This window comes from Carassius auratus, chromosome 4, assembly GCF_003368295.1.
Source record: "Carassius auratus strain Wakin chromosome 4, ASM336829v1, whole genome shotgun sequence".
NCBI lineage: Eukaryota > Metazoa > Chordata > Actinopteri > Cypriniformes > Cyprinidae > Carassius > Carassius auratus.
The window spans coordinates 27624003-27648173 of record NC_039246.1 but is presented as its reverse complement, the minus strand read 5'-3'; the positions used below and the strand labels follow the sequence as shown (position 1 = coordinate 27648173).

The following is a 24171-nucleotide window of genomic DNA, read 5'->3' as shown; positions in this document are numbered from 1 at the left end:
CTAGTAATTTAATATTTTTAAGATCTTTACAGAAAAAAATAATTAGTGTGTAATAGACATTACTTTAACTTAATTTTTATTAAGCGTCACGGGAATAATTATTACATTAAGACAATATTAAAGTCAATTATACAATACAATTATAGATATATGTTTTAATAACTTTTTAGAATGTATCAAAAATCATAATCGACATCAACTAAAAAAAACTTTAGAAGAATTGTAATGATATAATAAATATGTTAGAGTTTAAGATTCAGAATAACATAAAAAGAACATTGTGATATGTATTCCTGGTGGGAAAACTACATTACCCATGATCCTTCAGAGTTGCTCGTTACTGCCGCCTGCTGGACACAAATTTAAAACGCATCTACAACAGCAGCGTTTATCATCTTAATTATTTAATTATGGAGCTATAAAATACGTTTAGGTGTATGATTTAAGTTAGTTGATAAATATACAGCTGGGACAAAAAGAAATCTGAGCTCTTGTGTGCGCACGTTGTTTATGCTGTAGCGCATCTGCAGCGCTAGAGGGCGACACACCCCCTGCTGTAATCTGAAGCTGCGTCCCAAATGACCCACTATAGATGTTCAAGTACCACTTGAGTTTTATTTCAACAATCAATAAACAGCTACTGATTAAGATCTCGGTACCATCCCAGACACAAATCACAAAAACAATGGCTGATCTGTCTTATGAATGATTATATCAGTCATCTGACTTTATTGTAAAAATATAAAACATTGATCACTGTAGATTTGAGGCCTGTGTAAAAGCATGTCGAATGAGATTCAGAGACTCGAGATTCAGTGATTCGTTCTGTCTTCAGCTCAATTTTCACAGCTTTGGGAAACTGATTCAGTCCTTGTGTTCAAAGTCACCAAACGCAGATCAAAGGAAGATTTTTTCGGCATGAAGAGGACGGTCTGAAGGAGTCTTTATGGCACTCGACAGCTGATCCTGGAACAGACGGTTCAATGCTGATGACCAGTGATCTGAAGAACAAGTTCATGACCTCTGGCGAGTTTTTAAGAAGGTAAACCTATGAATATCAACACGGTTCTGGATTGTTTTTTGAAGGAGAGAGGGTTTCTGGCTGTAAAGTGCTCAGACTCATGAAGCGTTTCTCGTCTGTGTCTCTTCAGGTCTGAAGAAGCTGCTGGAGGTTCAAGTGTATTGGATGCAGCATCAGTGAATCAGAGTCTGTTCAATCCGGATGGAAACGAGCACCATCACACGCTTCAGCCTGACGATGGAGAAAATCACAGATCTGTGTGTGTGTTTGATTCTAGATCGCCAACAGATTCACAACTTCCTGAGATCATAATTCAATGCATGTCAAAAGACGCTCTTAAGGCAAGACACTACAGGCGTTTTAGTTTTGAGCTCTATTTTGCTTCTTCTTTCAGACTAGTGGATTACAAAAAAACATCCAAACTACACATTTAAGTGTTTATTTTATTGCATTTTCATATTTTTAAATTCCAATAGCAATCCATATCTTCTAAGAGTTTTTTTTCCTCTTACATCCATCAAACTTTACAGTTTTTATCCACATCTATATTCTCAAAATGTAACCGCTTTCGGTCTCTTGACAGTATTTTCTGATAAGAAAGGGTGTAATTTACATTATGCATGTAAATTAAATAATTATGCATATTTTTAAATGCATATATTTAACGCTTGTAATTCTTAATGTAATCAAACCATAAATTATTCAGACTCCAGATATAATTTTTGACAGTTTAGCGCGGAGTCATTTTATTATCATTTTCTAAGCTATGGCAGATAAACCGATAATGTGAGAAATGTAGAAGGTGTCTGAATCAGTTTTGGTTTGACTGTATTTTAGAGTTAACTTGTTATTTTTATTGTTTAGGAATGGGGGCTGACACTTGTCTGCTTTATTCATCTGTAGCGTCTTGCCTTGATTTGAACTGTGTGGCGCTCAGAGAGACTCTCCTCATTCCTGCATGTGTCCGTGTGGAGCTCGGATCTGAATGAGAACAAAGCACAGAAACGAATGACTGCGTGTGAAGTCCTCAGGAGACCTCGATGATCTCCAAGCTGCCGGAAAAGCTGGACTGGCTGCTCCTCGTGTTCATCTCCTCTCGGGATCGGCTGTCCGTCATGCCGTCTATCTGGCAGCTCCTGCGCTTCAGCTGCTTCTCGAAGCTGCTCTCCTCGTGCCAGCTCCTGCGAGAGTCTCCTCCGTCTCCGCTGCGCTGCCGGCCACGTCTCCTCACGGCCTCCAGACCCGGAGCGCAGCCGTAGAAGTGAGCCGACTCGGAGGAGAGGAACCAGCCTCCGGTTACGGGTCCCAGGACGACGTCTGAGTGCCAGCCTTTAAGTGCTTGAGCTGTTTTAGACGGAGCTCCATCCATGCTGCCGCTGCGCTGGAGCGTCTTATTATTATCTTCAGCCGGACTTTGCTCGGAAACCTCCTGCACCAGAGAGAACTGGCAGGGCTCACCGACGGGAAACGCTCGCAGAGATGCTCCGGACTCGCCGTAGGACTTGATGTCCAGGGAGAAGGAGCGTTTGGGCCGGACGTTCTCCTCTGGTTCCTCTCCGAGCTGAAGGCTGCAGAGCGCCCGGGCCAGAAGATGCTCCTCGGGGACGCCGGACAGAACGCAGGGCATCGTTAACGGCTCCGGCTTCTGCTCGTCTGACGGCGGTCGGGGTTTGAGCGGCGCATCGCTCGCGTTCTTCAGCTTCTTCTCGAAGTCCAGCAGCTGACCTAAGAAGTTGAAGTTGGGCGAGATGGTCGGCCGTTTCTCTTTCACGAACCTGTGAATAGACATGCAACGTGGTGAGATCAGACACTGATTTGAGATCTATAGGTAATTGAACGTTTTTATCTCACAAGAATCTTTTTTCTTAAAAATTTAAATTTTCATATCAGAATTTAAAAAAAAATTCATTAGGACTGCAAGACAAAAAATTCAGAATTGTGAGAAAAAAGTCAGAATTGCAAGATAGCAACTCGAAGTTGCAAGGAAAAAGTCGAAATTGTGAGAAAAAAAGAACTGTAGGATAGAAACTCGCAATTGCGAGAAAAAAGTTAGAATTGCGAAAATAACTAAGATAGAAACTCGCAATTTCAAGAACAGTCAAAATTGCAAGAAGTCAGAATTATGAGAAAAAATAACAACTGCAAGATAGAAACTCAAAGTTGCAAGGAAAAATTGTGAGAAAAAAAGAACTGTAGGATAGAAACTCGCAATTGCGAGAAAAAAATGCGAGTTAGAATTGCGAGAACTGTAAAATATAAACTCATAATTGCGAGAAATAAGTTAGAATTGCGAGAAGAACTTTAAAATATAAACTTGCTATTGCGAGAAAAGTTAGAATGGCGAGAATTGTAAAATATAAACTCGCAATTGCGAGAAAAAAGTTAGAATTGCGAGAAAAAAGTTAGAATTGCAAGAAGAACTGTAAAATATAAAATCGCAAATGCGAGAAAAAAGTTAGAATTGCGAGAAGAACTGTAAAATATAATCTCGCAATTGCGAGAAAAAAGTTAGAATTGCGAGAAGAACTGTAAAATATAAACTCGCAATTGCGAGAAAAAAGTTAGAATTGCGAGAAGAACTGTAAAATATAAACTTGCAATTGCGAGAAAAAAGTTAGAATTGCGAGAAGAACTGTAAAAGATAAACTTGCAATTGCGAGAAAAAAGTTAGAATTGCGAGAAAAGTCAAAACTGCAAGAAATAAGTCAACTGTGAGAAAAAAGTAAGAACTATAAGATATAAACTTACAACTGCGAGAATAAAGTCAGAATTGTGAGTAATGGAAAAATTGCAAGATATACACTTGCAATTAAGAGAAAAAGTCCAAACTGCAAGAAAGCCAGAATTGCAAGATATCTACAAATTAATTTAATCTCAATGAGTACTGTCATGTGCAAGTAAAAGTTTTTGCATGAACTGTCATCAAAATAATAATAATGATAATAATAATATCATAATACTAGGAAGATTCTGTTGATCTGATGTTGAAAGATGAGCTGGGTGTGTTTGAAATGCATCCTTTAATAAAGGCTCAGAGAATCTGGTGTAGTACCTGTACGCTTCATCTAACGACATGTCCATCCTCTTCATGATGTAAGCGATGGCGATGGTGGCCGAGCGAGAGATTCCCGCCAGACAGTGGACCAGGACTCTGGCGTTACTGGCCTTGGCTCTCTCTGACAGGAAACACACAAAAACGCTTCAAAACTGAACTAAAAACACTAAAAAAAAATGACAAAAATTAAATGAAACATATATAGTAATACATAAAAAGAAATTGAAGCACTAAAATTATGAAAAAATGTTAAATTCTAAAGACGCACACATATATGATGTTGTCTGACCTATGAACTCCACGGATCGGTCCAGCCAGGGCAGGATCTTCTCGCAGAAGCTGTCGTTGACCGGCACGCGCAGGAAATGCGAGTCTGGGATGAAGTCTGGTTTGGGGCATGTGTTGCTGGCGTTGAGGACGTAAGCGATGTCACTCTGCTGCATGAGCTCCTGCGGGAACACAGCGAGATGTTTTTATGATCGTGACCTGAATCTGGTTTGGAGCGTGTGATTTCAAGTTTGGATAATTATGTATGCATGTGTATTATACTTTATAACTGTAAGGTTTTGTTTGTGGCTTTATATGTATACATTTGATTAATGGTCGAAATGTCTAAACTTTAAAGCTCCAATATATATTCTATACTTGAGACATTAGACTTGAAGTTCATTTTACAATATTTTTTTCGAATTTATTTTTAATGCTTTATTTAGTTTAATTACACTTACATTTTTATTTATTTATTCTATTTTATTTATGTTTTTAAATAATATAAATATTTATTTTATTAAGTTGAAGCACTAAAATGACTAAGTTGTTAATTTACTTAGCTGCAATTAAATTAAACTTGTATGGTAATTCTTTTAAAAAGCGTAAGCACTAAAATTGCTATAAGCTGTAATTAAACTTAAGTTGTAAATTTATAAAAAAAATTAAAAAAAAAAAGCTAAAGAAATAAAATTACTAACTATAGAATAGAAAAAAACAAATAAAAAGCAAAAAAATACAATTGAAAAACGCAATTAATGGAAACCCAAACAGTCATATTTTAAAACTTAAAGCACTAAAATTAGTAACTTAATTTAAATTTGAATATAGATAATATTTAAGTACACAATTTTAAAGGCAATTTCAGCTTTTGGCTTCTCTCCTGAGATCATAAGAGGGCGCATCAAGCAAAATATTTCAAATGCACGTTTATTCAAAGCAATAATATTTTTTAAATTGAAATGTATAAATCATCTGGTTTGTTAGGATCAGACAATATTTTAAAAATCTGGATCTGAGGATGCACATAAAAAAAAAATCTAAATATTGATAAAATCATCTTTAAAGGTCTTAGCAATGCATATTACTAATCTAAAATTATGTTTTGACATGTTTATGGTAGGAAATGTATTCTTAACCTAATGATTTTTTGCATTAAAAAAAAATCGTATATACAATGCATTGTTGGATATTGCTACAAATATAAAATATTTGCATTGGAATGTGGATTTTTATTTTGAATTTGACCATTTTTTTTAAATCAGAATTTTTAGTGCAGTGAGTGAGCGTCACCTGGTTGAGCACGTCTCTCTGGCAGCCCAGGTACAGGTGCGGCAGGATCCGCGTCGGCCCGCTGCTCACAGGGAGACAGGGCTGAGAGATGCAGAACGGCACCAGCGAGGACTTCCCTTCACACAGACCCGGGAACAGCTGCGAGAACGCCACAAAACCACCTGCAGACCGGGACAGAACACGCCATGAACCGCTGTGATAGGTCAAACTAGTGTTTATGAGGCCGGATGAAGACAGAGGGACGATCAAATCCTGCTTAAAGAGATGCCCTCGAAGGGTTAATGTGTTGAGTGAACTGTGGCTTTAGGTTTGCATCCAAGTTTGACGTCACTATAAACAACTTTAGATTAAATTAACACTACAACAGATAAATGAGAAATTCTGATTTGGCAGCTAAACAAGTTTAAGTTGAAGCACTAAAAATACTGACTGGAAATAAATAATTAAAGCCGAAATAAAATTTGACATCTTAAAAAAAAAAAAGGCTGTCAACGGCAAAATAAGATTAATATATAAAACACTTAAACAGACTAAAAGTTGAAAACCAAATTATTACTAAATGAAACCTAAATAGAAATATAAAAAAAGTTAATAAAACCTAAAAATGAATTAAAATTTAATTAATGTTTAATAATTAACAAAGCTGAAATTAAATTGGTCATATTTTAAAAAGTTAAAGCACTAAAATAACTAACTGTAAAGTAACAATGTAACAAAAAATAAACAAAAAAAATAAAGAGATTTTTTGGTTTTAAACTAAAAAACACAATAAATGGAAATAGTCATATTTAAAAATGTGAAGCACAGTATTATTCACTTATATAAAAAACTAAATGTGAACTATAGTTAACCTTAAAAAAATGAAATAACATTAAAATGACAAAAGCATGTGACAATACACGAAAATTAGAAAAGAAAACGGAAAATATACGAGTTGAAACTCATGAATAAAAAAAAACGTTATGAATCTGAATAAACACATGATTCGTCTCGCAGTGAAGAAGGGACGAGCGTTTACGTTAAGAGCCGTTTAACAAAAGTCACGTTACAGGTTTTCTTGATTGCGAACACAATCCACGAAACAATCGCACAACTATAAACACAAAAACCTCTTTTTACGGAGCAGGAAACATTCTGTGAGTCAATGTCTGTCATATCAACAGAGGGGTGCAGATACAGTAAAATTCAGAAATATCCCTTTACAGTAGTGTAAGGAAAGTAAGGTGTATTACAGTAAATGAAAAGCACTAGAAGAGAAAACTTCAAAACCTCAGCAACAGAATATACAGTAAGCACAAACAATATACTGTTAGTGTAAATAAAATAAATACAGCGTCCTCTGCCGAGCTGCATTACAGTATTGGAAATATCCTTACTGTATTTTATATACTATAGCAGTTTGACTTTCTCTGCAAGAGTTATGAGTCTGAGGCTGTGTGCTACTGTATTTACAGTACAAAGAGCAGTTGTTTCATCTGAAGTACAGTAATTGTTGTGTGTAAATCCCTATGAATCATGAGCCATATCAATCAGTTATAGTGTGTTAGCAATCGAGAATAACGGTAAGAAGCAATCGGACGCACCGAACACGAGAGATGTGTCTGAGACCTCACGTTATCGTGATGTATGATACGGTATCTGATCACGAGTCTGACCACTAACTGTGTGTTCTAGTGTTACACAACCCTGAGCTGATTATCAGAGTCTCAGCGATGACATCAGCGAAACAAGAGAACAGAGAAAAGAGGAACAAACACATGAAACAAAACTCCTGTGAGCTTCAGTTCCTCTCCAAACCTGGATTCACTTCCTGTGTAATATCAGCGGAGAGTGTCGAGGGCACACTCGCGCACACACACACACTCGCACAGGCACAGGCACACACACACACACACACACACACACAAAAACGTTTATGTAATGATGAGGTCATACTAGAGCTGGGACTGAGAGTTTATACCTTCAAAATAATAATAATGAGCAGAACAGACTCTAAAAAACACTGTGTGTGTGTGCACTTGGGCAACTTAGTTGTTTTATTATCGGCTTTACAAATAAAGTTGTAGTTGGAGTGTGTGTGTGTGTGTCTGTGTGTGTGTGAGTGAGCGCGAGTGTGTGTTTGTGAGTGTGCTTGAGTGTGAGACAGACTGTGTGTGTGTTAGTGTGTGTGTGTGTGAGAGAGAGCGAGAGAGAGAGAGAGAGAGAGAGAGAGAGAGAGAGAGAGAAGGGCGAGAATGATTGTGTGTGTGTGTGTGTGTGTGTGTGTGTGTGTGTGTGTGTGTGTGTGTGTGTGATATACCTGAGAGCAGGTGGACTGAAGGGAAACTCTTCTCCAGCTTGGCCAATAGGACGCTAAGAAAGGCCTCTGATGAAAGGGAGGCGGGGTCAGACGAGCTCTGGTCATACACCACGACCTCTTGACCCTGGAGTTCCAGCTGAAACACACACACATAATGAAACACTAAGCAATTTTGTTACTTAGTAAATGTATCCATTATGTTACATTTTCATGACTTTTTGTCACCTGGGTTGGGCTCGCTTCTTTGTTATTTAATAGCAGAAAAAACAAAAGTTATGGGTTAAGTTAAGGACCCTTACAAAGAAAATACTCAAAGAAATGTGCAGCATTGGAGAAAAATATTAAAAGGAAGCTCCTTTTAAAGCTCATTTTGTTAAAAATACAAATTGTACCGTAAAATCAGTATCGTGAATTGTATCGTATCGTATCGTGAGTTGAGTCTATCTCTACATGCTACTAGTTTTTTCTGTGATATCAAAGAAGTATTCTGACATTTAAATAAAAAAAGAACCATGTTTTGTTTTGCTCATCTGAGAAATGATCCGATTTTTTACTCAAAATCTGATATGATTTTGCGATCCGTTGCACACTTACTCTCTTGCCTTATTTGAAGAAAAACGCAATCACTGAAGTTTTTAATCATGCTGATTTGTCCACAGTGAATCTCAGCCAATGTCTTTTTTGTTTTGCTTTTATTCGGGCTACTTAAATTCATTTTGTGCTGCTGAAGTCTGAAGACTGTCTGTATACCAGCGATTTTGATATTTTGCAATCCCTGAGTTACATTTTGAAGTTAAAGAAATGAGAAGAGATTTTAATTGTTTGCCATATCGCCCCGGCCCTAGAGGACACGCCTACATTGTTCCTGTAGTTTCACGCACCTTCCTCTTAGCCGAGTGCTGCAGGAGTTCACTGATCTGGATCTTGTCCTGCTGTAGTCTCCTCTTCATCAGTTTGGAGCAGTTGACGTTCACGGCCTCCAGGATGTGACACGTGTTATACTCCACGAACGGTCGGCTGTCGATCAACAGCACGTGGTCCAGACCGCCCTCCAGCAGAGCCACCAAACCCTCGGCCCCGATGGGCCGCGCCGCACGCTCACACATACCCACAATCCCTCAGTCCGTCTCTGCGCTAACAGTCTCTGTGTCTCAGTGACGATACACTCAGGAGATCAACGGCCCCATTGTAGCAGCAGATGATGTCACTCTGGTGGCGGCCTAAAAACGTGTGAGAAAAAGCCAGAGGAAAAACGCAATTACACACAGCCTGTGTGTGTGGGGTGCAGTGGCTGATGGGAGTTTCTTCTACACCATCACAGGGGCTCCAGAGATTTCATGCACCTCCACGCCGCTGAGCTCCATCATGAAGATCTCCTGCTGAGACACAAAAACAACCTGTGTTGGGAAGGTTTTTTTGGAAATGTAATAGGTTACTAATAAGTACTGTAATTTTTAATTACTTTATTTCATCTTAAAAAAATTAAGTATATTTAAAAAAGCATGTGTCCTATTCTGAGTGCTAAAATGTTGAAACATTGGTTTCTAATATTTCAGAGTGGTTACTGCAATTTATTAAACAAATCAATTAAATTTGTATCTGGGTGTGAGAAAAAAAAAACAGATGTAACCCCCTAAAAATAGTTACTTCCCAACACTGGGGCACTCATGTCTAGTGTTACTTTTAGAAGTAATAGATTACAATACTGTGTTACTCCATGAAAAGTAACTAAACTTTCGTTACTTAGTTTACTTTTTATGGAAATACAAGTGCATTATGTTACTTTTGCGTTACTTTTTGTCACCTTGGCTGGGCTTACTTATTATTTGTTTCTTAATAACAAAGTCATATTTTTTACACGTGTAAGAGCTCTTTCACACCAAACGTTAAATGAATAAGCCTCAACACGGTGACCAAAGAGATGTCAGACAATAAATGGGAAAATAAAGTAACTTGTGTTACATATTTGAAATAGTAACTCTTACATTTTTATTAATGTTACAGTAAAAAAGTAATCTGATTACATAACTCTGTCTGTAAATTTAGAGTGATTAATTAATGTACGATTATTGTTATTGTTATGGTCATAGTCTTTTGTGTGAACGGGCAGCTGAAGAGTTTTATGACACGTGTGTCTGGATCAAATCAAAGCACATCAGCGCTTATCTGGAAAAACTATCAATCTTTCCGTCGGTTTGTTTCACGAACTGGATAGCGGATTGTTATTCAGAATGTAAAGGGAGTCTATCGTGACGTCAGGATCAGGGTTGTAAACTCACAGAAGCATCAGCCAAAAGAGTGAAAGCGAAGCCATGCTGACATGAGAAGAGAAGCTTCACACGCGTGTGCGGACAACATGAGATCCTGTGATGTCATCATGAACAGGGTCCAGAAAAGCATTTCCATCCCCCATCAAATACTGAACAAAACCAGAGTTTCTTCATCTTGTGTTTCCCTCTAATAACATGAAACTGGAGCAACAAGCATTTCCTCAAATAAAACAAAGATCTGATTACAGACTTCATGGATCTGTTTTAGGACCGCTCTAGATTCATTTGACACCGTTTCACTGAACATTCATATTCATGAGCGTTTTATCGTTCATCTCAGCTTTTAAAATGAATATATCAGCATCACGGTTTCTTCGAGTCGCATCATGGTTTACATTTTCCCTGACCTTGTTTGCAAAAGGCTGAGTTGAATTAAAACTGTTTGCTGTGTGTTTTTCCTGACCGAAGGTTAATAGCTCAACCTGCCTGGCAGAGATAACATTAATGGAGGACTTTGACCCGTCGGTCAGCCATCAGAACACAAACAGATCAAACGAGGCTGAAATCAAACCACAGACGCTTTAAAAGCAGCGACACGTTGTAAATTAAACGCACACACTGATCTTTCCAGTCTCTGAGGTGAACATCAGTGCAAAGTCATGCTGAAACCTCTAAAACAACTGCTCTAAAATCTAATTTGAGAGAAAGATAGTGTATGCTGTGTGATGATTAATATACCAATAATAGAAGAGAGCAAAAAAAGGTTTTATGCATAATGTAAGATATTTAGTCTTTTATTATGTCTATGCTTTACTGCTTTTACTTGCTCAAACAGATGTGAGAAATAAAATACATGAGTAAAGTTTGTAAACAAACTTTGATGTTGGCTTGAGAAAGCATAGCATAAAAAAAATTTGAAGCTGTTTTGAAAGCTTGAAAGTTTAGATGTATAGAGTAGGTAGCACATTTCTAGCTAGCATGGTATAGCATGCTGTGAGCATGCTGCTAGCATGTTTAAGTGTGATTACCATGTTGTAACCATTTTGTTAGCATGGTTGACGTGTTGTTATCATGTTCTTGCATGAGTAACATGTTAACATGATTACAGTATTATTAACATGTTTTATCACGATCAAGCATGTTGCTAGCATGATCAACATGTGTTTCTATCATGATTACCATGTTGCTAGCATGTTCATGTAATGCTAATACTTGAGTCAAAGTACAGATATTGTCAAATATTATTACTCCATTACAAGTACAATTACTTGCTTTTAAAAGCACTAATGGACCAACAGTAAATTTGTCAATGCACTGTTTTATTATTCTTGTATGTAATATTTGCAATACCTTACGCCACTTTGAAGCAACTAACAATACATTATAGATTGTTATTTATTTTGTCTTAAAAACAAAAACTACTAAAATGCTCTCTAATTGTTTTGCGATACTTTGATGTCATGCTGAATCAAGTCAAACACCGGTGTTTTTTTTAAGAAGATGCACAACAGTTTTTGAGTGGCGTTATAGGCGATATTTTAATTTAGTCCACACAATTTGGCAAAATCAGACAATTTTGTGTCTAACATATCGCACAATATCAACTTAATGAAATGTTGTAAATAAATATCACATTTGCAACTAGTCAGTGTTACAAAAAAAGTGCTTCAGCCATGAAAACGAGTCAGGGGTGAAAAGGTGAGAAGGATGTCAGATGCACAGAGAAGTCACAAGGTTTTTGCGTAGTTTAGAGGGACAAATCGTACCAGGGTACTTTAAAGTCAAAATGCGTATCCACATCAATCCCGGAATCAATCCCGGGACATGTTTGCTTTCACACAGAAGGTGACCCGCCATTTTTCCGTGCAGTGTGAAAGCGGCTTATGGCACGGACTCGTCTTTGCAGCGAGCCTCAAGTGGCCAGTCGATGAATTACAGTTTTAGGGACTTCCTTGTTGGCTTGACACTGCCATCATGTTTTAACATGTTTTCCCACGCTACTCATTAAGCTTTGCTAATAATAGACACTGTATAAGTCTTATTTTACAAAATGTTAACCCCTCCCTCAATAAAAGTCGATGGGACTTTTCATTGTTTCGATCCTCCTGTTAACCAAACTTCTAAGTCCGATCATTTAGAAAAGACATAGCAATCCGAGACAGACCAGTTTGAAGGTCTGAACCAATTTTGGTGGTTGTAGCTTCCAAACTCTGGGAGGCTGTAGTACAAATGTAGTCTTCGAAGAAGCAGCTCAAGCAGAAGATCACTAGGTTGGCCTCGTCAAGCCTGATCTAACTTTTTCTTCAGGTGAGATATTTGCGGAAATGAAACTCTGATGTGAGCGTGTTCAGGTTTACGAGGGGAAATTCTCGAATTCTCCAGAACATCACAGATACAAGTTCCTCATCACCAGATTCGCGACCACAACAAACTGTGGGAAGCCGCCGAGGCAGATCCTAATAACAGGCCTCCTCCTGCGTGCCTGTGTTTAACGAGGAGGAACTAAAACGAGCTCCAAACGCACCATGACTCTCACTGTCTGTCCTCTATAACAAGGATGCAAGAGTGTGAGAGGTTAATTTTAGGAAGTTCACACCCCTGGAGCGACGCCAGGCCGCGATTAGAAGACCGACTTCCTCCTCAGACGCTCAACATCACACAGACTGACCCTTCAGATGGACATCTGAAACCTTCAGACTCGCTTAAACAGGATATTTACACACAAACCCAATCCCATCTCTGGCTTGACCCAAACTCTTCTTGTTTTGAAGTGAACAGAGCCGTTCTGTTGGGAAACGCTGTCTTTAAATCAATGGGAAAGTCTTTCAGAGCTTCGCATTTGTGAAGAAATGATATTTTAGTGCGGGTAGTGACCCTTCATAACACATGCCATGTTTACTCTTTGAGTTGGGTTACTTATGAGTTTGTATTTGTAACTTAGAAACAGTCGCACAACGACACCATAAGCGCTTTCTGTTCCTCCGCAGGTGATTTTATTGAAGCCGCTGGTTTATAAACACGCGGAACTTCCCTTTCAGAAATATCCTGAAATGAGAGACGTGATCATGTGACCGTCACAAACCATGTTTTGTTTGTTTGTTTTCAGAAATACATGTTTGTAATACCATGGTTATTTTGATCGGTGTTATTTTTAGCATCATTAGGATCCCAATGGTTAATATTCATTGATTTAATTTTAACAGTAGTTCAAGTTTGCTGTGTTTTTGTCATTTTGTTGTTTTTATGTGTGTCTATATATAGTTTGTATTCATTTTTATTTCAGTTTCGTTATTTTAGGGAACTAGCTGTTTTTAAGCAATAAAAAAGGTATTTTATGGTTTTAAAATTATATTATAACTATAACAACCCTGAAATAGACGGATTTACATGTATTCCTTAGCATACATTTTTATCCATAACTGATATTATCGTACAGTTATATAAGTGAGAACAGAATATAGGCTAATATGTATAGTATTTCTTAAGTATTGTGTAAACGGTACACAAATGTGATTATCGTCTATATGATATAATCTCATTTCCACAGTATTTTACTCTAAAGAACATTTTGAGAGTGTGTTTTCGGTGTTTTGTTGATGTCAGTCTCATTACTGTATTCATATAAACTACTGTATTTAATGACAGCAAAGTAAAGATGAAACATAAACTCTACAAAACTACAGCAAAATGAACTTTCCAGAACTTTAAACCAAGTTTACAACGAATCTAACACGAACATCGTGTCTCCACACACACACACACACACACACACACACACACACACACACACATACACACACACTGCGGCCCTCACTGATCTATTTCCCATTTAACTCATGTCGGAAACTCACCGTGAAAGTTTCAGTCCTTCTCATTTTACGGTAAATCCACAGATAAAGATGACCAGATGAGTGGAAACCCCGGTAGAGATGATCGGATGGGTTAGTTATGCTATTTAAAGAGAGTCAGTTAGCCGTTGTTGAAGTGTGAGTGAGTGAGCTCGCGCTCGTGAGCTCATCGGGTAAAAATAACGTCATTACGTCATCGCAACTCACGTCGGCCTCAACAAACGGCGCGCCGCGGATTCACCGACATCCGCTATCGACAGAAGCCGTTCTTCGCACCCGTGAGAATGGGTTTAAAACAGTATAAACTAGTTTAAGAAGCGGAGATTCAGACGCGAGTTACACGCGTCCAAATTAACTAAAAAACATTAACTAGTAAGTAAGTTAACTAGTAAGTTTATTTATATAGCACATTTAAACAGAGCATAGCTGACCAAAGTGCTGAAAAGAGTATATAGGCTATATTTGACTTATATATATAAAGAATAAAAAACATGGAAGACAATATACTGAAAATCACATTACTAAAATTAGATTAAAACGCCTGGGTGAAAAGATATGTTTTCAGCCTCTTTTAAAAAATGATAGGTGCAAGGCGAATATCCAGTGGCAACTGATTCCATAAGCGACAGAAAAAGCTCTGTCGCCCTTGGTTTTTAAATGGTACATAACATAAACAGTTTCACCTAATCTAATGTTAATTTTGAGTACCTATAGAGTACTACTGCATACTTCATATCCAAAAAGTCTTTAGTTTTATCACATTTATGAAAGAAAAATACAGCTTTCCGATTCTCTCCGGAAAAAGCCGAGCTCCTGGAGGCGTGCCTTGGGCGGAGCTATAATACTGATGTTTCGTGTTGTTTACATTAACATATAAGACTCACAATCAGAATGAGCTTTATTGCCAGGTTTGTTCACACATACCAGGAATTTGTTTTCGTGACAGAAGCTCTGCAGTGCAACATAATGACAGCGACAGAACAAAAAACACAATAAGGAATAAAAAAAAAATACAAATACATATATTCACTTATGTGCTGATTTCCAACAAAAGGCAGAAATCTGATGCACTTGTACTTACATGAATGGGGTCTTTTATCACAGGGACGGCTCCATGTTTTAATAGCAAACGATGTGCAAATCCAGCGTCGACTTGGGCCTTGTTTATAAAACATTCGTCACTCAAATGACCAGAACACACAAACACACTTGATACACTCCATTGCTGCCCTGGAAAAACAAACTGCATCCACTGTTCATGTAACGCTGGGAACTTGTGGAAGCTGAACATGGTAAACTTTCCCTCACATCCAAATGTGCGCTTATTTGGAGGCATCCTCGAACAAATCCTATGCAGCATTGGCGACGATTTCAAGAGGAAGCGCATTGATGTGCGCGATCTCGCCCTCCTCTGGTCAATGTGTGCGCAGGCGCTTCTCCGAGAGAAATGCTCATAAAAGGAGTTCCACTCTTGTCTACGTCATTAAATCCATGATCGAAAAAAACCCAGCCGAAACTTGTACCAACCCAGATGTAAGATTTTCGGCACAGGAGTTCTCAGTCATTCTTCCAAATTATTTTTTAAAACTTTGGCCATTTCTTGACATCATCAAGACAGTCCCACAACTGTTGAACGGAATAAGCAGCTTTCAATGTATTATACAACTGGGTATCATCAGTGCTATTATTATTTGCCAATGGATGCATATATAAGTTAAAGAGGAGCGGACCCGAAATGGAACCCTGAGGGACACCACTAATAATAGGAACTGAAGAAGAGAAAAATTTGCCCAATGATACAGAAAAGGATCTGTTTCTAAGATATGAAGTGAACCACTTTAAGGCGTTACCCTTGATATCAATCAAATTCTCTAAATGCCAAAGAAGTACATCATGATCATAGGCTTAATATAAAAGGCTCATACAGAATTAGATTTTTTTTTGAAAATCTAAAAATGCACAAAATTTTCCGTGAGGGGTAGGCTTAGGTGTAGGCGATAGAAGATAGTGTTTGTACGGTATAAAAACCTTTATATTATTAATACGATATTATTATTATTACTATTTTATTTATTAGCCAATTGGATTTTGAATGCAGCTTCCAAAAGTAAAAAAATTGTCGCATAGCAATAATAATATTATACAAAAATTATATTTTTTATATTTGATATGATCACACCGGTGTGATTAGAATGTTCAGTGAGGCACATCACCAAGCTGCTGAATTCAAATCTGCATTCGCTGGCTGCTGCTGAGCATTATAACCAATCACACAAGATTCTGTTGAGCATGTGAAAGGAGTGGCCAATCAGAAGCATCCAGATGAGTCATCGCTGAGTGTTCTGTTGTTCTAGTGCAAGCGCTCACTGACTGAATTCTGCTCTCAGGTGAATTCTCTCATCAACAAAGTGCAGATCTGTCTTAAGTAAGATATTCATTTCAAAGTGTTAACAGATTCAGTGATTATATGGGAGTTTTTGAGAGTGTTTGAACTGACTATACTGAAGTCAATGATAAAGTTTATTTTGATAATGTAAGTGTTCTATGGTCTCTTTCTGTAGGCATGAAAGTGTTATAATTAATAACTTACAATGTTTTTATTAAATTCTCATTAAATACAAAGCCAAAACTATTTATGACACCAATATCTGGTACTTTACTAAAAAGATGGATTTATACTTTGTTAATAGATAACAATAACATTAGGCTACTTTTCCCACCGCTCATTATAAGTCAACTAACATGATCCATAAAGGTGCAAAATGCATTTACTTACACTTTTTTGAGATTCAAAATATTTAATGATATAGTTAAACAAGTTTGGGAATATTTCGAATAAAAAGGAAAAACAATATGTGATGTGCCTGTGTGAGCGCGAGCGCACACGTGTAAACTCAGCTGAGGATCTTTCTAGAACGGTTAATTTTGGCCATCGGGAAAAAACTACAGGTCCCAGCATGCAGCGCGGTGGGCGTCACCTGCGCCAGAACCGGAAGAGCGCTGTTAGCATTTGGCTAAAAACACAGGCAGCGCTACTAGAAGATTGTTCAAAAATCATCTCAATCGTACTCTAAGATCGATTACAGGTGAATGATCGAGGATCTGCGCTTGACTGCAGACTCGCGTCGATTGGAAAACACGCGATGGATGACAAAAAAGTGCGTCATATGAACATAAATGAACATTTCTTTGACTTACAGACAGTCACAGTGCAGCTCATGATAATCTAGATTCATGTGTTTTCAGTTCTCCAAAAACTATTATAATAGCATGATTAATGTACATGTGCTATAATATTCTCGGAATAACTGTTAGCATGCAAATATAATTTAATCGTGGTATATATGAAAATACCATAGTAATCAATTCTGAATTATTTTACAATGGTACCACCAAAATACTCATGCAATGTTTATTAAATCAACTTACATTTATTAATATACAATAGCCTACAGATTCTTTCAAAGCAGCTTCTTATTAGTAAACAGAAAAATAACAGTGTTGATGTTATTCAGAAGCATAATTTATAATTGTATTAATTTATATAATTTATTAATATAATTTTGTCTTCTGTTTGCAGCACTTAAAACTTCCTTTCTGTTGTTTATTAATGTGGCATTACTAGGTCTGTCACAACAATCAATATATCGACTTATTGCACAATATATATATATATATATATATATATATATATATATATATATATATATACATGACCTCAATAATTTTTGTCTCAATTTGCATTTTGTCTTTTGCAGCTTCTCGTACATAACATGGTTTTTTCGTGAGTTTCAAGTTCTAATTTAAACACAAAAAAGTTGAATCCGCACATTTGGTCTTGTTTAGGCATCTATGTTTCGTTTTTTCCATACAGACATCTGATTTTCAGCGATAGTGTGCACTCTTAATTTACCTAAAAGATCAGGGAAAAGTCTCCATAAAAGTTAATTGTGCATTTTTTTCCCTTACTTTGCACCTTTTGTTAGAAAATGTTTAATTATTTATTTATTCAGGTGTTTAATATTTTGATACTTCGTTTCCATGATATAAATATTTGTTGTCATTTTGAGGTGTGCTTGCCTTCTTGCATTATTATGCTGTTATTTATTATGATTATATATTCAGTGGCATAAAATGGTCTTTTAAATGACAATAATATTGCTTAGCCCAATTATTTCTGGGGCAATATATCACCACATGGGTGTTTCACCGTGAAGTCTCTTCTGATCTGTAGATGGTTGCTGGAAAAGTGAAGAAACCCGGCAAACGCGGCCGTAAACCTGCCAAGATCGACCTGAAGGCCAAGCTGGAGAGAAGTCGGCAGAGCGCCAGAGAGTGTCGCGCCAGAAAGAAGCTGCGCTACCAGTATCTGGAGGAGCTGGTGTCCAGTAAAGAGAGGGCCATCTGTGCGCTGCGAGAGGAGCTGGACATGGTAAACACACGCTTGTTTTAATGTCTTGAGTGTTAACCGTGAACATACTCTCGAGTTGACTGAACTTACTCACAGATGTGTTTTTGGAGCCAGCATATCTAGAGGTTAGGGTTAATCAGTCGAAGGTTAAGCAGATGGGAAGTTTTTGGAAAACACCCCTGATCTTTCACTGTTGGTGTTTCTGCAGTACAAGCAGTGGTGTCTGGCCATGGACCAGGGGAAGATCCCATCCGAAATCAAAGCCCTCCTGACGGGAGACGACCAGAAAGCGCCGCAGAGCTCCACCAACAAGATCCCCAAAAACAGCAAGTACAGCTCCAGCGGAAACATCCAGAACAAGACGTCTTAGACGGATCCGGAGCGAGTTGATTCAGTGTTTATCTGTGGTTTTGTAGTAATGGGATGTTTAAAGTATGCTTTTCTGTTTGCATTCACAATAATATGACCATTCAGACATTAGAGAGTTATCCCTGTTGATTTCTGCGTCTGTTTGTGAACGTGATTCACGTTCAGGTTTTGTGTTGATGTGCGATTCGTAAACATTTCCTCCTTTTGGAACCACCAAATCATTTGTGATGAAGGATTCAGCGCTCGTGAGTCCAGTCTACCACTGGATAAAAAAATAAATAAAGCTAATTGTGCCGTTTTATCTCCTTTTTTTTTTTAACGTTACAATTTTTTAGTTAACGTTACAATTCTGTTTTTTTTCCCCCTCGTAATTCTAAGACTCAAAATTTGCAAGCTTTTAACTCTGTTGAACTTCGCAATTCTGAGAAGAAACTGAAAGATCTTAAGATGCTGATTAAGAAGTCAGAATTATGGATTAAAAAGTAGCAATTTTTGTGTGGAAACCAAAAATAGAATCGCAAGATGTTAACTCGTAAAAGTCGGAATTCTGTTTTTTTAGAATTGTGAGATAAAAGTCAAGAGTTACTTTTTTTTTAAAATTCATTATTCCGTGGCGGAAACAAGCTTCCATGTGACACAATGTGAATCTGATGTGCGTTATCATCAGTTTAAATGCATTAAACCTATAGACAGAGACATTATAAGACAGACTTTTGGCCAAAATCTCTTGCTCCTCTCTTTGCACTTTACGAGATTTGAAAGATTTCAACGCATAGCACTTCCCTTTTCTCTTGTACAAATAGAGTTTGTCTGTCTTGTTGATCGTGTATTTATCTCACTAACTGAAACTTAAAGCACTTTCCTTCAAAGCTCTAATTTTTGTACTTTATTTGAGAGTCCCATCTTTCTGCTTTATTAGGCAGGTTTGACAAAAACAAACAAAAAGAACATATTTCAGCACAGACGACTTACGATCTGAATATATGTAATGAATGTGAAACTATTTCATCAGTGTTGATCGGCCCAAACACAGAGCAGTGTTTCGAGAAAAGTTCAAGTTTTAATGAACGTGGAACACTTTCGTTGGCCTTCAGCACTTTTCCTTGTGACTCCTGACTCTGAGTCTCTATTCTGGCTGGCATGATCTTGTCATATTTAGAGCTCAAATGTATATTTTTATATGGCGTGTATAAAATGTAGATCGAAGTTTGTTGCAGGATGATGCTTGTTAATGCTTAACGTCTTATTAAACATTGTAGCGTTGCTTTGTGTTCATGAATAAAAAACATTGAACCTGAATCTTCTCGTCTTTCTTGTCTCAATTCAGTTTATTATTAGCACTAGTGCTCAAATCAAACCTGTGATATATTAAGGGGGTTTTCTACCCAGAAATGTTCAGTTTGTGTTGTCAGATGGACAAATAATGCTGCCGCTGTCATTCTGTGCATCTGAAGGTTTTTCTTTTGTTGCAAGCACTTTCATTGTCCTCGCTCTCAATATGAAACCTTGTTATGATGTGTGTGTTTCATTAAAGCCTTCGCTTTCATCCTGAATAACAACAGAGCATGGTCATCCAACACCAAACATGGAGAAACTGTGCTGGAAATGTCAGTCCAGCGCAGTAGTGTGACGATTAAATTGAAAAGAATGACTGAAATCTTCTAAATGGTTCAATATTCACAATTTGTGGGAATAAAATACAGATTTAAAGCAATAGTTCACTCAAACATTTAAACGTACTCACCCTCAGGACATCGGAGATCAGGATGAGTTTGTTTCTTCGTCAGATATTGAGAAATGTAGCACTGCATCAGTGTCTCATTTAAGGGATGCTCTGTAGTGAATGGGTGCCGTCGGAATGAGAGTCTGATAAAAACGTCACAAGTAATCCACAGCACTCCAGTCCATCATTTAACATCTGGAGAAGACAAAAGCTGTGTGTTTGGATGTTTTTAACTATAATAAAACTTCCTCCAGTCAAGAAGTGTTTTGGTCTGAATCAGGAGAGAAATCTGCACAGATCAAGCAGTGTTATTATGGATTATGGAGTCATGTATTTAAAGAATAAAAATGTCTTAATGTTGGATTTGTCTCAGGTTTTCTCTTCTTCAGATGTTCACTGATGGACTGTAGTGCTGTGGATTATTGTGATGTTTTTATCAGACTCTCATTCTGACGGCACCCATTCACTACAGAGCATCCATTGATGAGACACTGATGCAATGCTACATTTCTCCAAATCTGACGAAGAAACAAACTCTTGGATGGTCTGAGGGTGAGCACATTTTTAGTAATAAGTACAGCTTTAGTAAATATAACCAATCAGTCACAGGAACGTTCGGACAGTGGCTTACATTTGAATCGTACAGAATGTTTAATTGTAAAATCACAGGGACACATGTCTTGCATCATGAAACGACACACAAAACAATGAGACAAAATTTATCTGTAACTACAGGCACAAAAAAACCATCTGAAGATTAACATGAATGCTGTATGGCGCCACCAGGCCACCGTACGATCACAGACTGATCAGAAACACGCACAGAAGAACACGTGACAACACTTTCCTTCCACTGGATCACTGCAGTGATGATAAGAGTGTTTTATAGTCTTCTTCCAATGTCCTCAGTGAGTATGTGAAGCAGTTAGCACCACACTGTTTGCATTTTAACAGATTTTGTTTTGTCATGTTAATTCTGTAGTGTTTAATCGTGGTGCAACCGATGGCAAAATGTTCATTGTTTACTCACTCACACATCATTATAATGAGCTAAAGAAAACATTCATCCAAAAATTAGCATTTTGTCATTGTTTACTCATCCTAAAGTCATTTCAATTGTTTATGAGTTTCTTCTGTTGAACACAAAAGAACAGATTTTGAAGAATGCTGGTAACCAAATAATTGGTACCCATTGACTTCCATAGTATGAAAAAAAAACATGATGGAAGTCAATGGGGACCCATCACCTGTTAGGCTACCAACATTCTTCAAAATATCACACAGAACGTGTTTATTTGTGTCTAAAATCGTGAGCCCTCAGGAATGTTTTTTACTTGATGCCTCTTCCGTCACATTGCAGTCAAATAAAACAGTTGCCATGCCAACTTGCTACTGTAAACAAAACTTTACAATGCTTGCCCCGCCTCCACACTCTTCTGATTGGTCCACTGTTTTGGAACTGACATTTATGAGCGGCGGGCGCTGCATATAAAATTATAAATTACTGTAACTTTACACAGCATATTAAAAAACGTGCGCGAGCGAGTCACACGCGTCCATCTAGCATGTGTTTAAAAACAATGAAAAAGTAGCCTAAAGCAATGAAAAAACGCATTCTGCGTGAATGGCCCCTAAGAAAGCAACTCATACAGGATTGAAACAACTTGAGGTTGAGTAAATGATGACAGTTTTGAAATTTTTGCGCAAGCTATCTCTTTAACGTTAAACATTTCTGAGCCTTTATACAAACGTGTTGGGTGGGTTAGAGCTAATAGGCCATGCTAACTTCTTCTCCTTTGCTTCGCGGTCAAAAGTATCATAAACCGAGTCCTTGATGAGCGTCTTTGCCGGCGGGGGCAGATCGATGACACCCACGTAGTTCTTTTTAGCGATCCGTGAGCTAGCGGTGATGGTGTATGCGTTACTACGGTAACACTTCATAGACGACATGCAGAACGTCTCGCGCATGCCGCGTCTGAAGTTGGCGTTGTACACGGAGTACAGTGTGGGTTTGGACGCCGTGGAGCTGAAGGAGATCCAAGCCACGGTTATGAAAAACAGCGCCGACTGTCTGCTCGGGCCCGCCGTTTCCTTCGGGTGCCAAAGCTGTGCGACGTAAAACGGCGTCCAGGTGAGGAGAAACACGGCGTTGAGCATCAGGAACATCTTAATGGTTTTGACTTTAGTCCTGGGGACGATGTTCATGGTCCTGCGCACCGTTCGTCCATCAGCGCTAATCCTCCAGATGTAGCGCACCACCCGCTGGTAGAAGGACACGATTAGCAGTGCCGGCACCAAGAAACCAAAGAGAAGATGCGCGATGGCATACGCCAACCCGTCCCAGCTGTCCGCCAGAAAGAATTCGCAGTGGTTTTGCGATGCAGATGATCCGTAGAATAACAAAGACGGCGATATAAACGCGGCGTCAAAGAGCCAAGACGCCAGAATCATTCGTTTGGCTTTCTCACGCGACACTTTAAAACTCAACGGATACACGATGGTGTAGAAGCGATCCACGCAGATGGACAGAAGCACGTAGACCTGGACGCTGGGGCACAGATGCTGCAAGTATCGTACAGCTTTGCACGCGGCCGCGGTCAGAGGCCAGTGACCGGTAGAAACCTGCAGGAGAATTAGCGGCGCACATGCTAGGCTCAACAGCAGATCCGCACATGCCATAGACACGACAAAATAGTTAGTGGTCGACTGGGTTCTGCGGCTCCGATGGATCACCAAACACACCAGCGAGTTCCCCAGCACCGATATTACCCAGAACACCCCGAACACGAGGCCGAGGATCGTGACCTCTGTCGGCGAAAGGTCGTACGACGTCAGCGAGACATTGCTCTGCGGGAAGGGAGAGGGCGAGGAGTCGTCCAGACGGCAGACGATGGGCGTCGGTGTGGAGGAATCATTCCCGTCGGAGTAGTTGATGGCGGGGTTGAAGAGGACGGCGGAGTGGAACGAGGGCTTTATCCCCCCCGCGGACAGGAAGTACACCATTTGCCCTCTTTGTGTCAGATCAAAGCTGAAAGACACGACAGGTACAATTAAATCAATTAAAATTTCAAAAGACAATCGTGATGTTAAAGGGTTAGTTCGTCGCAAAATTTAAATTCTGTCATTAATCGCTCACCCTCATGTCGTTACAAACCCATAATGCCTTCGTTCAGCTCCGTTTCACAAATTAAGATAATTGTGATGAATTACGAATATGATTGTTTACATTCAGTGTAAACAATGTAAACAACATATCCGCATGCATACATTCTATACGTTGTTGTGATACTCACCCAAAATGGTGCCTGGCTGACGAGGAGGACACAAACTGTTTAATAAACTTGTTATTATTTTTTATGACTGCGTTTCAGTACCACATTTAAAAAAAAACTAATCTAAGATTACGAGATTAAAGTCGGAATATTTAAAGAATAAAGTCGAAATATTATGAGATTAAGTATAAATGTTTAGAGAATAAAGTCTAAATTTTTCGAGAATAGAGTCAAAATGTTTCGAGAATAGAGTCAAAATGTTTCGAGAATCAGCTAATTTTTTTTTTCAACTTGCCACTAAAATGCAGTCGCAATTAATTATTTTTGTGAACAAAAATTATTT

The 24171-nt window shown here is 38.3% G+C and overlaps 3 protein-coding genes across 4 annotated transcripts in view; 1 reads left to right on the top strand and 2 right to left on the bottom strand.

Annotated features, from left to right (window-relative positions):
* Positions 1 to 595: 595 nt before the first annotated feature.
* Positions 596 to 14242, bottom strand: LOC113064850 (dual specificity protein phosphatase 16-like). 2 transcript variants are annotated; one of them, XM_026235824.1, is made up of 7 exons: positions 14057 to 14242; positions 8817 to 9314; positions 7936 to 8071; positions 5637 to 5797; positions 4366 to 4525; positions 4074 to 4197; positions 596 to 2796 (listed from the first exon to the last, which is right to left on the bottom strand). In XM_026235824.1, the coding sequence occupies exons 2-7, from the start codon at positions 9039 to 9041 to the stop codon at positions 2049 to 2051; spliced, it is 1554 nt and encodes a 517-aa protein (XP_026091609.1). In that variant the 5' UTR covers positions 9042 to 9314; positions 14057 to 14242; the 3' UTR covers positions 596 to 2048. The 2 variants fall into 2 exon arrangements, with proteins under 2 accessions (XP_026091609.1, XP_026091602.1); XM_026235817.1 differs by having other exon boundaries at positions 8817 to 9311.
* Positions 14243 to 17043: 2801 nt separating this feature from the next.
* LOC113064842 (cAMP-responsive element-binding protein-like 2) lies at positions 17044 to 20132 on the top strand. The gene is made up of 3 exons (XM_026235807.1): positions 17044 to 17211; positions 18288 to 18485; positions 18673 to 20132. The coding sequence occupies exons 1-3, from the start codon at positions 17197 to 17199 to the stop codon at positions 18832 to 18834; spliced, it is 375 nt and encodes a 124-aa protein (XP_026091592.1). The 5' UTR covers positions 17044 to 17196; the 3' UTR covers positions 18835 to 20132.
* A 994-nt stretch (positions 20133 to 21126) lies between these two features.
* Positions 21127 to 24171, bottom strand: part of LOC113064835 (probable G-protein coupled receptor 19) — a 4040-nt gene continuing 995 nt past the window's right edge. Inside the window, exon 2 of the mRNA XM_026235796.1 lies at positions 21127 to 23584. Within this exon, the coding sequence (XP_026091581.1) occupies positions 22297 to 23559 (1263 nt within the window). The 5' untranslated portion in view covers positions 23560 to 23584 and the 3' untranslated portion in view covers positions 21127 to 22296. The remainder of the gene's footprint in view (positions 23585 to 24171) is intronic.

Bases quoted from the DNA above. Each gene is read 5' to 3' on its own strand.
- LOC113064850 (XM_026235824.1), bottom strand. From the start codon at position 9,041: ATGTGTGAGCGTGCGGCGCGGCCCATCGGGGCCGAGGGTTTGGTGGCT. The intron at 8,072-8,816 runs GTGCGTGAAACT...TGTGTGTTTCAG, and splicing joins AGCACTCGGCTAAGAGGAAG to CTGGAACTCCAGGGTCAAGA. The intron at 2,797-4,073 runs GTACTACACCAG...GTCTATTCACAG, and splicing joins TCGTTAGATGAAGCGTACAG to GTTCGTGAAAGAGAAACGGC.
- LOC113064842 (XM_026235807.1), top strand. The intron at 18,486-18,672 runs GTAAACACACGC...GTGTTTCTGCAG, and splicing joins TGCGAGAGGAGCTGGACATG to TACAAGCAGTGGTGTCTGGC.